At 44.1% G+C, this 19,478-nt stretch overlaps 2 protein-coding genes across 6 annotated transcripts in view; one reads left to right on the forward strand and one right to left on the reverse strand.

Annotated features, from left to right (window-relative positions):
• reln (reelin) overlaps positions 1-8,766 on the reverse strand; it is an 89,318-nt gene extending 80,552 nt beyond the window's left edge. For 2 of the 5 annotated variants that reach the window (XM_052061514.1, XM_052061512.1), the window contains exon 1: positions 8,179-8,764. In XM_052061514.1, the coding sequence (XP_051917474.1) occupies positions 8,179-8,431 (253 nt within the window). In that variant the 5' untranslated portion in view covers positions 8,432-8,764. Of the gene's footprint in view, positions 1-8,178 lie in introns of all 5 variants that reach the window. The other 3 variants (XM_052061513.1, XM_052061510.1, XM_052061511.1) reach the window with 3 other exon arrangements.
• The window catches only part of LOC127598052 (tumor protein p53-inducible protein 11-like), an 823,313-nt gene that overhangs the window by 713,434 nt on the left and 90,401 nt on the right, over positions 1-19,478 (forward strand). The window lies entirely within an intron of this gene.

A 19,478-nucleotide genomic window follows, 5' to 3' on the forward strand; every position in this document is an offset into this window, starting at 1 on the left:
CAGACTTTGGACCAAAGTACATCCAGAACGAGTTGCCAGCTAATCGAAGGGCACAAGGAGACTAACAACTATTGACACTCACATTCAGTCTTACAGTCGAGACAATTCAAAGTTTTCATTGAACCAAACATTCATGTTTTGTGAGTGTGTGGGGAAGCCAGAGCACCTGGCGCAATGCACGGAGAGGACAAATATAATCCACACATGAATGCCAACCTATGTGAACCACAAACCTCAACTGAAGGCAGACATGTTAACCACTTTTTTACCATTTCCAATTCTCAGTTGACCATTCAATAAATAGCATATGACTAGCATATGACTTCATTCTTTAATCAGTGTGCAGGTATTAAATTGGTTGGCCTCCAGAATGAATGATGCTACAAGGTGGTATTGTATGGAAATGTTATTGTATTCCCTTTAAGATTGGTCAGTAAAAGTACCCAGCTGTACTAAGCTAACTATGACCCAAATCTGTGGGGTATGGAGTTATATGTTATTTATGAGGGGATGGGGGTATTTCACAAGAGAGTATTAGGAGAATTAGATATTTTCAGACCCCTGTAAACACCAACCCCCTCGCCCATGCTGTCACTTTGGACAGAGGATGTGTGTGAGCTGTGCATGCGAGGGGCTGTGTAATCTGCCTCTGCCAGCCTGCCAAGTCGAGCCTGAGTGGGCCAGGCTTTTTGAAGGGGGCCGGTGTTGGAAAAAAGGGGGATGAGGGGGCTAAGGCTAATCCGCCAGCGCCACGCGCCGAGTCACCAGCACCCTGCTAGTTGCACCACTTTGCCTACTCTGCAGTTGGTCTTCTGAGGCGCTACAAGACCCGTTGAATGCTATCAGCACAGACGACACGTTGCCCCCCCAAGCGGGGATTACCGAGCTGTCAATGAAGGCACCAGGGGGAGGTTCCAGATTCCGGAGTGGGAGAAGAAGTGGCAAAGGGAGGAACACAATTCACTAACAGGAGCTCCATTCTCTGAGAGGACGAGGCCATGGGTAAGGTTGAGAGAAAAATCAACAGCGGCTGGGAAAATACCGCCCCAAAAAAATAAAAAAATACCCCACACACAAGCATTTGGGGTGACCAAGAGGGAGGAGATGGTTTAAAAAGGATCCATCACAATTCAAGTGCACCCAAAGGACATGAGAAAAGTGAACACAGAGCCATTGTTACGATGTAATCATTAGCATGAGTTGGCAGAGACACACTGTGGTGGGTGTGTTAAGCGTGATTTTCAAAGCTGACGGCAGGTCCGTCATTATTTCACAGACAGACGTTTTGCTGACAAATAACAATTGATGGGAAACATTAAGAAAAAACTGACGGTCTGCGCTTCAACAGAAGTGAGCTTTCGTACAGTCTGTGGTTTCATGACAAACGGCATCTGAATTCTCTTGTCGATTATTTTTGACACGTTATTAATGATTTCAAGTTTTGAAAAAAGCTTGAGAACAAAATCTATTAATTGTCTTGAACAATGAACTGTCCTCACTCTGCGGGGGCTGCGCGGCATTATGTCGCCTCAAGATTTTAAGTTTGGATGTCTTTTATTCGATAACGAGTAAACACTTATGTTAGTTACATTTGAAGAAGCTTGTTTTGTTATTTTAAAAAAGTGGATGGCCATAAAACTTTGGTGCAGAATGAAATTGTTCTGCATGAAATTAAATGTTTATAGATCCAGTCCTATAAAACTGCTTCGCCAAGTCATCGTTTTATTTGTTGCATTACTCATGGCTCTCTAAGACCTTTTTTTAAAAGTGTCCTGGAAGATGATTTGAAAAGTTTAACGAGAGTCTTTTTTTTCAACTTTCCATAAATTGAACATGAGTTTGGGCTGGTGTTGTGTTGCTATTCGTGCTCATGTTATGTTATAGCAATATTTGGGATAATATTAACTTGAAAGATGCAGCGTTTGGTACCTTAACTCATTCAGTACCAGCCAAATCTAGGACCCCCCCCCCCTTTTTTTTTACCCTAAGTCTTGGAAAATTTGAAAAAAAAATAAGTATCTGGGGTTGAACGTGTGGAGTGTGAAAAGACATACACATGTCTTTGGGAGGGAATGCGTTTAGCATGATAGCATCTTTTTTTTTGTTGCTTGCTGAAAAACATTGATTTGGATTTGAAGATGTGAAGAAGTGAATGACTTTTAATCAAAAACGGCACTGCTTTTCAGTCACCATAATGTGCCGCAAAGTGTGGAAAATAATGTTTTGGAAGGGTTGTTTTCTAAAATTTTTGTGGATGCCTGGAAAATCCTTCGCGGACCACAAAGAGTCACAGAGGAAGCAAGTGCCTGCTTGAGCCGTGGTGGCAGCCTTGAGCCTATCAGCGCAGCCCATTTTGGAAGTCAACAGACACACACGCTCTTCAACATCCTGAGAGTACTTACACCCACTCATCTGCCCACTCATGAAAGTTACTGAAAACACGATTTGCATTTGCTTGTTAAAAGCTTGCATGCTTTGGTTGAAAGAAAGGGAAAAAAATGGAATCCATTGAGGAAACGGACAATAAAAAATGTAAGAGCTCAGTGCCGCTTGCCTAAATAAGACTGGAGGAGGAACACACCTCATCACTGAGATGCACTGAAAGGCTTCTTACTTTACAAACAAACCTGCATCACGCAAGCTGCAGTACACAGACTAAAAAAATGAAGCAATTGGAGAAGATTCTTTCCCACTTTTTCAGAATGAAACCAACTGAATGCAACTTGACATAAATATCAATGAACTGCCAGTTAGGCACTCAGGCAGGGGGCAAATAAAAGCCCAGTAATTTTCCTGCTCCATTGATAGAACAAATTCTAAAAGCCTGATAATCAGGATATATCTGTTTAGCAAGCACAACATCTGACGTGTCTCTTTGTAATGATGGATCACCCACTACGAGCTCAGAGTTGCGTGCACGGCCAAGCGTGCATGTGTGACAATGGGGAAAATTCCAAATGCATATCCATTCTCATTTCTTGCCCATCTGCTCCTTCCACACAAAAGAAACCAACATCGGACATATCTTGGCGAAAGCAGTGCTCCTTCAATGCTTCATCATTCATCGTCCACATCACGGGAACACCCAAACACACGCACGACACCCATACAAATAGTACTGCACTTGACACACTTCCCTCGACTCAGTGAAGTGACCCATTCAGACAAAGCGGCGGGATTCTGAGTGACTGAGGAGCTGGGAAGTTAATGAATTCAAAGGGTTTGCTACACTTTAAAGTGCAACTATGTGCTGCATGTTGGTCTTTCCTTTGCTCACAGGAGAGCCCCATTAAACCATTAGCCCCTTGTCCCCTCTCCACTTGCCTCTCTCTCGCCTCCCTTTCTGCCTCCCCTGTTCTCCGAAATTGGATGACTGCATGCAAACTAGGCCAGGCCTTTTGTTGGTTCACAGACCAATTCCTGCAACGGCTCTTTTAAGAAAGCATGCGCTACAGAGAGGTGAGTACCTGGAAGGAAGAAAAAGGAATGGGCAAAATGGCCCGGAAAAAAAAAATTGCAAATGCGAAGACGGCAGCGCTGGCAAAAATAAAAGAAAAAAAAGGGCTGAAAACAGACCCATAACAGCTCTCAATGTTGCTAGGCGCTGTGTTAGGTGACCATGACACCTGACAGGAAACTAAAGTCACAACAGATGACAGTAATGTCATTTTGGCATGTCGCAAGTGACAACTTAAAGATGGGAGTACGCGCTTCCATGGCATCGCTGTGTTGCTTTACTGATAGGGCCAAGTGCTGCTCGGATAACATCTGCTTTTCCAAAGCCTAAACAAGGCCTTGTACTGCTGACCTTTACTTCGACATGGTTGCCATGTTCATCTACAGACTTAGAATGAAGGTGGTTGCCTGGAGAGGCATTTTGAAAAAAATATTGTAAATCCAAGTAAAGAAAATACTTTTCACTAGTTACAGTTGAATAAAATTTTTAAAAAATTTTTTTGAAAACACACAATTTATTTATTACCTTTATTACCGATTCGTCTTACTGTTTATCGTGTATGTTAAATCGCTCCATGTACAGCACTTTGTATGCAGCGATGGCTGTTCGAAAGTGCTCTATAAATACTGTTGACTTGACTTGACAATTCTGTAATGTAGTCTAATAACTTGGCAATGAAGCTCCGGAGGAGTCCGACTACTGCAAAAACCAAAAGTTATCTCATTTAAAACTGAGAATCTGGACCGGAGTTTTGTTGTGCTTCGAGACATTTAGCACAAATAAGGAGAAAGCCCATGCTAGACATGTTCTCACACACCAGAAATTGTATTTTTGTTGTATTTTGAAGGCGTCGCCAGGGTAAGCACAGATTTATTCTGTGGTCCCATCGGTCTGTTCATGATTTGAACACAAACAATAGAGTTTATTGCTCTTCCCAGCATTAGTGAAGTGTGCAGCTGCCCAGTTGTTCTTGTCAGAAATGGAATATCTTATGAGATGCTGTATTGGACAAGCCTAAACTCGAGATTCTCATATTGCTTACGATAACGCACATATCTTAGAAGTTGTTCAACAAAATCAGGCTCAGCCCAATTGAAATTCTTGTCTGTCTTTTCATTCTAGGGGGAAAAATGATCTCCAAAATTGGAAAAAGGGATAGCATTTTTGGCTCATATTGAGTTCTTGGATTCTGTTACAAACCCACAATATTTGAGCAACCGGGGGGTGGGGGGGGGGGGGGGCTGAAACCTGTGTCTAGTGGACAAAATGACATTTCTGTGGCGAGAGACTGACTGAAATTGAAAAAGAAATCCAATGTGTTTCCGTGGGTGACAAAAAAAGTCAAATCAGATGAAACAAAACAAACATTGTATGTCATTATTACGCATGACGAATCATGAATACAAAATACACCAAAACCATATGCCAAGCGACATTTAGAAAAAAAAAGACCTGAACCACTTTATGATAGTCAGCTCTTTCGATGCCACAAAAGACAAAAGGGATATTCTATTGGTGTACTGTGCTGACATATCCCGGTTTTGAAAAAGCTGACACAACTGCGGCTTTTACAATGACGGAACACGTCATGTTAAACACATTCAACAAAGTGCCCCAAAACAAAAAGTTACTGGCCACATTCTTGCTCAAGCAGGACATCTCTCTGCCACTCCTCAACTACCGGTAATTGTTTCCATTGTGCTTTCATGACTTATTACTGTGATGGGCCACAAAAAAAATAATTTAAAAAAATCAGTCTGGCAATGTAATCTAATAATTACTCTCAACTAAAATTGAGCTTTTGGTTGCTTCCTGCAAACATGATTTTGTATAGGCAACATCTTTGCAGTCTTCACAATAGGAAACAAGAGATACAGTATAGTGCAAATCTCCGTAAAAAATGTGCCAAAATGACGTACTTCCATGGCAATAGAATATGATGTACAGTATGAGGTAATACATGTAAGAGGAATATCTTTTAAATTGGGCGGTTGACTTTTCAGTTCTCACCACAGTGCCTCAAAATGTCCAAAAAACAAAAAGTCTCCTGTGAATTTCTCTCACCTTCATCCAGAGCTGCACAAATTCCAAAAATGTGACTCCAAATTGATTTTCGAGTAATCCACAGCACAATGCAACCAGCAAATCTACTTTCAGAGTATAGCAAACGACCTGTTGTCTATTTTGGAGGACAGGTCAGATCCCAGCGTGACCTTACCGCGCTGCCCTCTGGAAGATAAAGGCAAACATAGGCACTGTGATTATATGTGTGAGTGACACTTGCTTTTTGTCTTGCGCAGACCTGAAGCGTGCATCATCTTTACATTGCTTCTTCTCTTTAGTCTCCAAGAACTCTATTTCTCTCCGCGTTTTTTTCCCACCACAATCCTGGCAACAGTGGCAGCACAAGCACTAACCTTTCTTGGCCATCGCATTCTGATAACTTAATACAGTAATCTGTAACACACACACACACACACACACACACACACACACACACACACACACGCGCGCACAGTGAACGGCCCACACATCCCAGTCTTATCGTTCCAAAGCAACACAGGAGGAGGCAGAAAGGTCAGGTCAGAAACTCAATTACAGTAAAGCAAATGGGCCGCGCAGAATCTTACTTCTGCTTACTGCTGAAAGATGGGATGTTTTGTCCGACTTTCACCTCTTGTCTCGGCCATTAAAAGGTTCACCAAGTCATCTTGGTCGTCTAACTTCCTCTGTAAACACCCTGCGATAGCATTTCTTTCAAATTCTGTTGTGCAAGCCTTCACCAAGCACATGGCCAGCATCTCTGATGCCTGCCTCCCACCATTTCCTCATGAAGCTCGCTCACTGGTTAGATCACACGTTGCTTTTAGGAGATTAAACGACATGTAATCCAAACGCGAGGGCCGCTGATCTCGCAAAAGGAATTCCGATCAAGCCAAGGCAAATAGATGGCAGCTATTTATCTAGAAATTAACATGAAGTCATAATATTGAGCCTTAACATGTACACTGTGTCACCAGAAAGGATTGTTACTGTGTTGCTGTTTGTGAATTTAAGACCCCGGTGAAACCCCACAGACCACAATTTTCCTTCTACTCGGATGTCTGGAAGCACGAGTGTGCACCGATATGTCAAGTAAGATGAGGCAAAATTATTTCTTGACTTCGTATCCAGTCACTTGCTCATTTGCCGTTCAGCCTTCCACCCTTCCTTGGAAAAACTGCAGAAATTTAAAGATGAGTCGCCATCATGGGGCAAAACACGGGCCGGAAAACAAAAGTGAGCGTCTTGGAAGCCTGTGTTTTTTTTCCCCGTGTAAGCCACGCTGCTCCTGTCTTATCTGCTCAATCCTTCCATCGTCATTCAAATCTCCCCTTCACTCCACGGTCGTATTTAAATCTCCCCCTCCTCCCTGTCCACCCCGTTTCTAATGCTAATTATTTAAACCGCTCTGTGCGCGCCATCCCTTCCATCCAGCAGCCAGTTATTCAAATCTCTCCCTCCAATCCCTCAGTTAAAAGGTGCTTGACACAAGGCTTGATCCCTGGGTAATTTCCAGAAGGATAAAACTGATTCTTCCAGCCTCCAGGCTTTTCTTGGCCTCTACCACGTCTTTCACAACAAACTGTGTTGAACAGATGCGATTTGAATTGAAGAAGTTTGTTTGTTCAGATAACACAATATGGTGAAGCGAGCGAGGACGAAAATGAAATGAAACTCGAGGCGAACACGCAAATAGTGTCGATTATTTTACTTTGGGAGTGAGATTAAATCAGTCATATAAATCATATTTATATACACAGGGCTCTTGAGGAGAGGACAGTAGCATGGGAAAGTGACCTCTGTCTAACTGCGCTGACCCCTGAGGGTCACTGTCCCCAGTGTTAAGTAAGTTAGGAGAGCCAGTGCAGAGCAGCGGCGACACAGTTGCAGCGATCACAGAGGCGGGGGGATCACTTTTCCACAACCAGGTGCCAGTGCATCATTGTGGGAAAAGCCAAATTAATCGGTCGCCTCTAGCACCCCAAGCAAGGTATAACTGAACCTAAATCGTGAGCATTTTTGACTGATCCTTTCTCTCTTTGTCCATTGCCATTCCGTTATTTCTCTCTCTCTCTCTCTCTCGCTCTCTCTCTGTTTTTCTCTCTCATTCTGTGGAGAAGCTGCCTACGCACGGAGCATCCAGATCACAGGTTAGTCAAACACCAAAGCTGCTCCTCAACACAGTGAATAAGTCCAACTCAGTATCACAATTGTTTTTTGTTCACGCTTACATAAACAACACTTCCAAACAACAACCATCTGAACGAAACGGGCCTCTCACACATGCAACAACGGAAAGAAAAGTACAAGTTATGGGATTGGAATGTCTATTTTTGACTAGAAACATCTGTGTCAATTGAGATTGAATTTGGGTTTGTTCATGTTTCTCTCTCGTCCCTCCAATGAACTGTTGATTAGTTTTACGATGAGAACTTAACTGATGGTTTTACAATGGTGGACTTTTCAGTCATCGAGCAATTGAAACTATCTACAAAAAAAAAAGACTCACATGGAACAGCGGTTACTACAGTGGACAGTTTATCATGTTATCAGGTTGCATGAAAGGGTTAAATAATAAAAGTAAAATTCACAATCAGAAAAAGTGAATACATGGAAACTACAACAATAAAGAGTGTGGTTTTTTTCCGCCTTTCAGAAAAAAACAAAAGTGGACACACCTTGGTATTCCTGTCCTGGGGTGTAGGCGGTGGGGTTACCCATAATCTGGAGGGTGAGCAGCACCTCACCCCCACCTTCAGCCACCCCAACTCCATCCAGCTCTGCGTGATGGGTGCACAGGAAGAAAAAGGGGTTGAACCGGGGATAAAAGCTTGCGGGGGGCACCCCGAAGTCCACGCCACCGCTCCCCAGGACCAGGGCCAGCAGGGCACAGCCGAAGGCGCCCCCGAGAGAGGCCCACGCCGCGGCCATCTGCCCTCAAAGCGTGAGGGCGAGAGTGTGGATTTGAGGAGAGCGCTGGATGAACGGGAGCAAGGAGGATGCAGGTAGCTGGATTCCAAGGAGAAGCTTTTGGAGTCCAGTGATGAGTCAAAAGTCCAAAACTGCGTGCAGGGGGAGTACGTGTGTGCTACGATGTTGAGTCAAAGTCTGAAAAAGTGTGGAGGAAGCTCAAGTTCTTCTGTCGCTTCCTCTCCCTATCCTACCTTCAACTCAGGGAGGTGAGCGCTTCGGCTGCGCTGTCCTTCTCCGGCATTTAAATACCTCACCCCCTCCCTGTGGCGCGGCTCCCTCTCTCCTCCCTCTCTGCGTTCGCCTCGCTCAAACACCAACTCCTCGCGTGCTGCTCCAAGAGACGGACGGCCTCCCCTCTCCTCCTCCCTTCTCTTCAGTTGTCTATCACGCTGCCTTTTCCTTAAACCCTTCCTGGTGCTGTCTTCTCCACAGTGTCTTCAAGGCTCACTTAGAGCACTGCTCTGGAACCCCGGTAACTCTCTTTTAAGACTTGAGATCTCCATGCAGCTTCGTGTGTTCAAGTCTAACCATCCCCCTGATAGATCCCTCTCATGCCCGTCCGTCTCCTTTCCCTTTGTCTTTTTGCCCATCCACCAGACTGTCTCCTCCTCTCCCACCCTCTATCATACATCTTTTCCTCCCACAATCGCTCCCCACGTTCAATCTCCCCCTTTTGCAACCTCTCCATCTCTCCTCCCCTCTTCTGCAATGGTACTGTTTGTTTTTCCTTTCCACCCTCCGTTGCGTCTTTCATGGGTTTTCCATCAGAATCTTCTTTTCCATTGAATTCTCCAACTTTTTTTTTTTTTTAACCAACCCCTACAGATGAAGACATCGCTCCACCACAGACACCAGCCATTATGCTGCTTTGCAACCCCCACTGGGTCGGGGGATCTGATAGATGAGCATTTTACATGCACAGTGTACACACCCAACGTATTTTCCCTTCCTCTTTTTAATCCTCACACGCATGTTCCTAAATGAGGACACAACGATTTGTGCAGTTCAAGGCCGTGCATAGACATCACAGTAACGGCAATAAGCACCCATGAAGCCAATTCTTAAACATAAAAATCAGTCAGCTGTCAAATATTTAACTGAATGGCTACAATGTTGGAATTTATGTATTCTGGATCAACTGAAAGATAAGATTTATTGTAAGTAAAATAAACAAAATATTCTAATGGTTATTGAGAGAGAAAAAAAGTGTCTTTTACTTCGTAGCTTTTCTCAATTTGGTGTTGCGGTTTTGGACGAGAGGGCCCCATTTTTGGAGAACGCGCAAGGTGTGCTCAGCATGAAAACTGACACATCTTGATTTTCGTGCCGGAACAAGTCTATATTAGCATGTTTGGGATTTTGACATGCTGGAGAACCAAGGGTGTTTTCTTTTACACTCCCCAGTGCACCTGAAAATTTAAGTCGACTTCCCGGTAAAAGCAGGTCTAAGTTGTGGCAGTGGTGCAACGCGATTTTGATGGATTTGATCGAGGTGAAGTCAGGCAGATTCTGAGCTCAACAGTTGTGTCTTGTTGATGTCGTCATCTGCGATGGTGGTGGTGGTTAAAAGCTCATTTCCATGTACATTTAGGCTGTGGTCAAACTGGATCGATGATGTAACGTACCTCAAAGAAACGCTATCATGTAAAATGAAAGTGTCAAATTGGTAGGCATGCATACAGTTGAACATTTTCCAAGAACCCCAAAATGAAAAGTTTCTTAACAAGCAAAATACAGTGCCCAATGTTAGATTGCATAACTTGTGAACTATTTGTGAGATTAGGTCGGTGTCTGCTGACTCTGTATGTTGTGGTTAAATGCACACAAACTCACAAAGCATCAAGCTGGACACACACTCGGGTTGACTGACCCTCAGCAGTCGCGCATTCAGGCCAGATGCTTTCACGCAGTTAAACAGAGGCTCAGTGCATTTGTAATTTCAAACAAACCACACACTACAACTTCGCCGATGTCTGCTTCTTTTCGCTTGACAACATAGAATGTTTTTGGGTTTGTTTGTTTTTTTAATCGCTTCAAGTGAAGCAATTCACCCGCCAGACGAGCCGCTTCTCCATCTCCAACACAGGCCAGTACACACACTGGCAGATTGGCAGGGATGAAAATATTTATAAAAGCCTCACTCACAATGTCGTTTGCTTCTAACGTGGGGGTCACATCTCATTAGGAAACATTGAAATAATGTACCTGTATTTTATGCAAAAAATACAAACTGTGAATGGGGGGTCAAGAACATGGTCCTCCAAGCATACCTAAGGTACCCTTGAACAACTTAAGTTCTCCGATTGCTCACTGAATGATTGAAAGCTGCTCTAGTTAGTCATTAATGGCGTGTGTTAGCCATATTCACGACTGTGATATATTGGATGCAGTAATCACATTTCGTGACCAAGTGAACTGCGTACAGCCATTAGCGGCACATTTCACATGTAATTTGTATACAAAGTTCAGACGTAATCCAGGCCCTTACTGCATGACATCAGCAGACTAAATGAAGTGATGCAAAGAAGCATGACAGAGCGTGACAAGGAGCAGGTGCGTTACCATTTCAAGAGTTTGTTTTTTACTGTGTTGTTAAGCCCATGTTGAGCATCGGTACTGGACTGCTATGATGATAAAGTAACAAACAGCATATGTTCTAGCAAGGCATTAACTTTTCCAAGGATGTGAAATCTCAGAGGTCCTACAAGGTCAGCTGGCCGAGATTGAGGAGCGAGGTGAACGGTTATCTCAGTCACAACCAGCCCTAAAGCTCTTGATCATTAAGCACTTTTAATTAACTTGACGGTGGACTTCTTCAAGAGTGCAGGCTGGAAGTTTTTAATGTGCTTGCAGCGACTATATTCGTTTCAGTCATCCTCCACTAGAAGGATCGAGACCACCATGTAAAATACAATTTATTTACAGTGTTGCACTTTGCTGATCATCAAGATTCAGAGAGCGGTACCAATGACCAGGAGAATACATTTGAGTGAAATTTGGGAATGTGCAAATATGCATACGCTTGCTTTGAGCGATCATTTGAGGTCCATTGTTAAGTTGAGACCACTGCAGTATTGCTTGCCTCATTCCAGAGAATTTTAAGTTCAGAATTTGCCATGATAAACAGAACATTTAAAAAGAGTAGCTAAAAATTCTTCCTGCTGCTGCTCTGGTTTGCTGTATAAATATAAGACTGGGTGTGAGAGAAATAAATGGACTCTGTCAAGATTCTGATACCAATGTCGCCGAAATAATAGAGTCATAAATATGAACTGCATAGTGCAGTAAAAAGTCGCCAAGAACAACATATTTGCGACCATGGATTCTCGGAATTTGAACAGAATGGGCTGAGACAGAATGATGGCAAACCAACAGCCTTGAGACCCTCCCTCCCAGTCTTGAGTTTTTGTTTTACCAGTTCAATTGATAAGGTCAATGGCCAAAATGGTGGTCTGAGAAAAAATAAATGTAATCTGTGCTGTATGTTACACGTAGAGCACATTTGACAATAAAGTTGACTTGAACTTAGTGTTGTCCATCTTGAAAATACGTGAATTGCTGAATGGTCCGGACGCCAGCCATGATCACGTTCCGTGACAGCTGTATGTGGGTCCATGAGGTCCTTAAATAATCCCAATAATTGTGATGCCAGACAGGTGCGCAACTAGGAAAAACCGGGAATGCCTCTCCCACCTGCTGGACACTAACAGAACGTGTACATGACAATGCCTTTTCCTCCGGACCCAGAACTAATGGATGCCTTTGACAAATGCTGACAATTCGAACAGCACAACTTATGCCGTAGCCCTTTCTGGTTGTGATGGAACTACACAGATCGGTTATGTGCATTGTAGCTTCACCCAAGTGATGCGGCTTTGCCAATCATTGATTCAGAGCAGCTTTGTGAGTGGATATGCGTGAGACAGGCTGACAAGAAAGTTGAGGATGAACGGACCAGACAACAGCCAAGACAAAAAAACGGGCTTCACACATGGTAGTTATTTCTTGATATTATTTTTGCAAATCGTCCCTGTCAGATGCCAACCACCCTTTTTTTTTACCAGAAGTCAAGATGGCGCCCGAGTAGGCAGCCGTCAGCAAGTGCTCTTATGAGCCTTGCTTTTTTTTGTTGTTCTTGTGTTTCTTTTGTCACTTTGTGTTTGTTGTTACGTCGTGTGGACTTGATGTGGACCTTTTTCAGCATTTTTTGGCCACGACATTAATCAAGGAGGAGACTCTGTGCTTGGTGGTTGCGCCTTCTCGGCAGCATGGGTATACCAGCATTGTTTCTGACTGGAGGAATGTCGGCGCCATTTGACTGTCGTTGCTGGACAGTCCCGGGGCGCTTGTGTCTTGCGCCTGTAATGGGCAGCATTTTTCACAGCCCCGCTTTGTTCAGCGGAGAGATCGGTGCTGTTGAACGGTCTGCGGCTGGATGGATGGAGGTCTTGAGGAGCCGACGATGAGAAGAAAGGAGCGTTGGCGCGGAGTGCCGATGCGGATTTGGAGCTGGGAGTCGCGGCTTGGAGTTTGAAGCGGATTATGTGGGACAGGAGAAGTGAACTAATCTCTTTTCGTCAAGGGACGCTACAGCTTCGTGTTTGCTTTCAAAACTTTGCTTGTAGCAGACGTGTGCACATTTTCAGCATGATGTCTCTGATCCACTGGTGAAAGGACACTTTGATCCTCTCCTCTTTCATCTATAACTGCTTCAGACAACAAAGTGTATGCAGAAAAGTGGTGAAGATTGCACGACTGTCTCTGTCCTATGTGTTGTCTTGTGTTATTTTTGTTATTTTTGACTTCAAAATGGCGCCGCGAGAGTGGCTGCCTTTCAGGCAGCTCCTATTTTTTTTGTTGTTCTACTTCTTCCTTTCATAACTTTGCTGCTGTGAATCTGGAATTTCTCCATTGCGAGACTAATAAAGGTTTTCTTAATCTTAATCTTAAACAATAGAACGCCCTCATCAGGAGTTTAGAATTGAAAGGCAAATTTGGCAACCCTGTTTTGGCCTGCCCAAAGGAATTATATTACTTGCTAAGAAACTTTTTTATTATATTACTTGCTAAAAAACTTTTTTCAAGTGTAGCGCAAAGTGTCTAACTGTGCGCATGGGTAGACTTTTTCTTTTCTTTTCGTATTTTCCTAGACGGAATAAGGTAGAAGGGGGCGTTTGCACCGTGGTGGGAGAGACCACAGCCAACTTTTTTGCCATCCAAGGGAAGTGGCTTCCCTCATTCTCCCAAAATTCAGTGCGGAGAGTAGTGTATGCAAAGTACATAAAAAATAAAATAAAATTGTAAGAATTCAATTTGTGGATGAATTAAAGTTGGCCGCTGTGGAGTGGGTACTTAGAGACCACCTTCTTTCTCCCTATGTGCATTCATGTGCCAGGTTTTGGTGATAAGTTTCTCCATGTACTGTAGGTCCTGGCCTACATCCAGCCCGATGACACCACACCCATTCTCTTGGCCATGCGCACACACTGACACACTAAAACTTAAACACACATCCATAGTGTGCGACTGGGGGCAATCGTTCTCCATTATGAAAACTAGGTCAGGGAGGAATGGGGCAGTAATTATTTTTATCATTATTAATTTCCACCTCCAGGTTGCACAAGGGCTTTTTTGTCCACTTCAATCTTCATTTCAGACCCCCTGCCCGCATCCCTACACACACACACACACACACACACACACACACACACACACACACACACAAGCACACGCACACTCCACCATCATCACCACCACTGTTAATACAGGCTGCGTGCCAAACAAGGCAAAACAGAGGGTGGGGGCACAAAAGTGAAAAGAGCTGAAAGGGATGCATGGAGTATGAAAGTGAAAGAAAGAGAGAGAGAGACGCAGAGGAGGTAGGAGAGTCATGATGTGTCGCTTCATCAGTCATCGGACCCTAATTTCCACGAACAGATTGTTTACCACATATGGAAAACGATGATAAAAAAAAAAACTTGTGTCGGAGGAGGGGAGGAAACAAGCAAAAAGAAAAGAGAGCCCCTGAGGGAGCACTTCAGCTGTGATGGCCTTTATGGCAATTAGTTCCATGAAAAGCAATGTACCCACCCCCCAAAAATGGATCAGGAGAAGGGTGCTCATCATAAATGAATAAACCTCCCTGGGACCCCCTTAAAACTTCAGGGCTGGATCCACAAAGAATGAACTGTGGGCGCTCATAGTGCCTTTAAGTCTTTCAGGGACAGCGGTTACTACAGTGGACAGCTTATTCTGTCATCAGGTTCCAGGGTGCATGAAAGGGTTAATTGCTCTTCACTTGCACCCGCAGTTTACTCTGTCTTCACATCCGATTCACAAAGGTTATTGCGCGAAAGGACATTCCAGCTCAATCTATATATATATTGCGCGTCGTCCCACACGCGGTCTGTCCTTCCGTCTGTCCCTTTTCAAAACGTACCTACTTAACCGCGCCGCTGCGCGCCGTCACTGCGCGCCGCCACTGTGCCGCTCAGACAGTGGCTCACTACGATCGCGCGGGCATCTTAGCGAAAAAAATGTTGTCTACCCACAAGCATTGCAATGAAATTGTTAGTTATTTAGTAGAGCTAAACATCTCTTTATTTTCACGATAAGCAATGAAGATGAACAAAAAGTTGAACCAAGCAACAACACTTTTGTGGGCCGAAGGCCCACCTTACCAGCCTTCCGCAGGAACTAGCTGATGAGCCGCCCGGAGGGCGGCGAACCAGCTAGTAAGTTCATAAATGTTGACATCTGAGTGCAGTTTGCACCTGTTCCCTTCCCTGATTGCACACATGGCAAAGCATAAATGCAGGCTTTGCACCAAGTACACCACGACAGAATGATGGCAATTCCGGAGAGACTCTTTCAGTCAATCCATTCCACAACACAAAACGCACTTGGTTGAAACGGCCTACTCAACCTGTCATTTTGATCTGCCCCTCTCAGTTTTTTTTTCTCAAATTCCAATTTTTATTGTTCTTTTATTCAATATAATATAACATTGTACAATGTCCTTGAGTGCAAAGAAAGGCACCTTCAAATAAAATGCACAAGGCTATTATCATAATTATTATGATTGAAAGATTAGATCATCAGAATGCAAGTTTGTCCATTCACATTGATTCACATAGTTACTGGTGACATACAAGGAACCACTCCATCTGGTTGTCAGACCTGCTGTGACCACAGGCAATGAAAAAAGACAGAGCATGTTCTTCTTTACACTGTGGTTTATAACTAAATTAGATACTCAACATATTTGAAAAGAAGAATTTTGATTGCGGCCAGGCCTGCTTAAAAACCTATAATTCACATAATAAATACTGAGCATCAAATTTTAACGCCAAATGCTTGACCCCATTAATTTCACACTGACTTATTCATTGATTAGGTCATTTTGAATTTTAGATTTTCTGAACAATTGTAACTTCCAAAGCGACTCACTTCCAACTTTGCAGGAACAGTTTTAGAAAGGTCCATTTCTCTTCCAGCATGGCTGTGTCCCAGGACACAAAGCAAGTTCCAAAAATTCATGCAGGAATGACTTTAGTGGTGTGGATGAACCTCAACACCATCAAACATCTGCGAGATGACCTTGAATAGAGATTGTGACGATTGTGACTTCCATCGCATAATACTTTCCCACTACATAGGTCTACTCGATTTATACTGCGATTCCAGTGAAATGTCTATTTTGATGTAAATTTTAAGTGTTGCATATCCTTTTTCATATCCATCCACCCATTATCCAAATCGCGTATCCTCACGAGGGTCGCGAGAGTACGGTAGTTTAGCCTATCTATATTTCGGGCAGTCGGCGGGGTGCACCCTGAACCGATTGCTGGCCAATCACAGTACTCGTGTATGAATACTGGACGCGCTTGTGTTTATTTTGTTACCTTTGAGCAGTATTCTGCTTGGCTCTCGACAAAGGCGGACACTTTTTTGCACTGCTCCTGCCCTCACTCCACCCTTTTCCCTTGCTCGCCACTTAGTCTTTGTGCTGTCTTTGTCTAACTTTTTTTCCTAGCCTCCTACCGTATTTTTCATCCGAAGAACTAACCATGGAATTAGTTGGCTGGTCTCTCGATGTAATCGACAACATTTTTTCGAGGAAAAGAGCAGGCAGTTGGGAGCCTGCTTGCCCTCCGGGGACACTTGCTGCCGGATACGGCCTGAATACATGGAGAAAGTGGAGACCGGTGTGCCTGGCAGTACTGTCCGTGGAGCATGTGGAAGACATCTACATTATTGGCCTTCTGATAACAGGTATGCTGCTGTTTGGTTTTGGCAGCTTTCTGTTCTATCGCAAAATTCAACCGTCAGGAGCCGCTCTATTGGAAGTGAAGAAGCTGCCGGTCATTCTGGATGGCTTGGCGCGAATGTCCAACACTCAGACTCAAGCGGTGACTGAGCTCAACCGCAATATTGTTGCAGTTTTGGAGCGACTCCGCGCGATCGACAACAACATGGAGAAGTTGGAATCCGCGCTGCGGAAAGAGTTTTTTCTGATTCGGGCTGATCGGCGCCAGTGAAGAGATACAGACCACGGACTCAAGGCTGTCTGAAATTGTTAGCGGCCGTCCCTCCAAAACAAACAACGCTATTTGGCCTTTCCCCTGGATGGAAGTACGCATGGAATCTAGGGCCCCCACCATCACCCCCCTCCTTCTCGGACATTGGACTGATAAGCCGGGACTGTCTTCATGATGAGCAGACCTCGACGAAGCAGCTAGGACCTGTACACGCATACACATACACAACTGGACAACCACACGCGCATACACATCCGTGTTATCACCGTCTTCATCGCTCCGATTCTTTTTCCCCCGTGACGTGGTTCGACCTGCGGAGCGCACGTGGGAATCCGTGCAGCTGGTCAGGCGGCCGCATCGCGGTCACCCCCCTACCCCCTTCCCATTCATCCTCCCCCTTATTACATGTTATGTCTTGTGACTTGTTGTAACTGTCATATGCTTATTTATGTGCTATGGTCTTTTTTTTATCCTGGACTAAAATTATCCTCAGAAGAGGATAGTTCGAGCGTGGGTTTTTTTCCCCTCTCCCTACCCAGCGTTTTCATTTCTGAATTCTGTAATTTCCCCATTGCGGTACGAATAAAGGATATCTTAAAGCAATACACCAGCTTCAGTGACTATCCCTCTTCAGTTGGAAGAATTACATTTAGTACCAACTAGCGATCCAGTGGGAGGCTATATTAAATTCTCTAATGTTGTTGACTTTGCCAGAGTCATGAAGCCGTCTACCTGAAGATGGTTGTACTTCACAGCAGCATATGACACTTTAGACTTTTTGTTTGGTATGAAAGGATCCCACACTTCGAACAGCGTCTTTTACAAGCTCTTTGCTCCTGGCTTGCGCTGACTTTTCCGCAGTAACGGTCCATATGGAAAAAGAATCACCACAGAATCCTGCAATATAGCGAATAATCTGCGATATAAGTGTGATTAATAAAAATAAATAAAAACTATGCCATGTCATGAAGCCACGAAAAGTGAAATGTGAAAAAGCGAGTGACGAATGTGACTGCAGAGACTTGACTGGTATAACTAAAAGTGTGCTTTCTAATACCAGTCAAATAGTCGGGCCTTTTTGTCTACAGGGCTAACAGCAGATGCGTTTAAATGGGGAAGACACATGGCCTGGCACCATTTATGTGTGATACATTTTTCAACAGCTGTGAGTCACCGTCGCGAGCTCCGAGCATAGCAAAGTGCGGCGCTCAGGGCTGCTACAGCATGCACAGACGGTTGGCCTCATACCTCTTTTGCATTTGCGAGAAACAGAATGCCAAATCCCGCATTTTGAGCTCCCTGTCACCACAGCACCCCCTCTCGCATTGCCGTCATGGTAACAAGAGCTGTGAAAGAACAAGATGAGAAATATCAACGAGGAAAATGACCGACACAAGGCCACATTGTCGCACAGACAGACCGAGTGCTCTGTGGTATTACAGCAGCCTTTACCCCAATTGAGCTTCCAGCATGCAAACAACTAGGATGAGGAAAAATGACATGCAGAATGAGTGAAATTTGTTTTGGGTTTTTTTTGGTCCTGAGGTATGATTTAATTATTTTACAAAGAATTACTTCCTAGTATCGAACATAATCAATGAATATGGGTTTTTCACAAAGAATTGGTATGGATAGCGATGCTTTCTAACCTCCAAAATACAAATTAGATTTTAGTGTGCGTGGTGCAGCCATGAACATGTGACAAAACAGCGGTTTCTCTCTCCTTTCAGGCATTGTCATCGGTAATGATGCACAGCATGTTTGGCACAATCATAATAAAAATAACTTCAACTCAAAGGATGCCATTCATCCGCACTGGAGGACGCACACAGTCATACAGACGCTGACAGCCATGGCCGAAATGTATAGAAACTAAGAATCACAAGTCGCAGTTGGATAAAGTCTCAAAGGGCCTGTGCACACATTTCCACGAGCGCATACTCACACTCTGATCGAAACACAGGAAGAAGGGGGGAGGAGAAATTGGGCCAGTGAGTCTAGAGAACATACAAAACAAAAAGCAAGCAGACAGCCTCAAGCTGGGAGGCCAACTAAATATATACTGTAAATAAGTGAAAATCTCATTTTGAGCCCATGGCTCAGAGCCCCTCAAGCTCCTCCTCGCCTCCCCTCTCATGCATCCATGTTTCATTCTCGAGAAGCACAAAGACAGACAAGCACAGCAACGATCTCTTCATCTCCTTCCATCCCACCTACCGTATTCCTCCAGAGACAGGGACAGATCCCTGAAGGGAATTCTGGCAGAAGCAGAGACCACTGCACCGTCTGACACATGACAGTCAACCAACAGAGGGACTGCAGATTCATACAGGTTCATTCCTCATTCCACAGTTTGTTGTGCTTAAGTAAGGTAATATTCGTGGAAAATAATCCCAGAGAGAAGATCGCAGTGAGGCAGTGCAGCTCAAACACATTTGACACCTTAACATTTTATCAATTACGTT

Source organism: Hippocampus zosterae, chromosome 3 (assembly GCF_025434085.1).
Source record: "Hippocampus zosterae strain Florida chromosome 3, ASM2543408v3, whole genome shotgun sequence".
Classification (NCBI taxonomy): domain Eukaryota; kingdom Metazoa; phylum Chordata; class Actinopteri; order Syngnathiformes; family Syngnathidae; genus Hippocampus; species Hippocampus zosterae.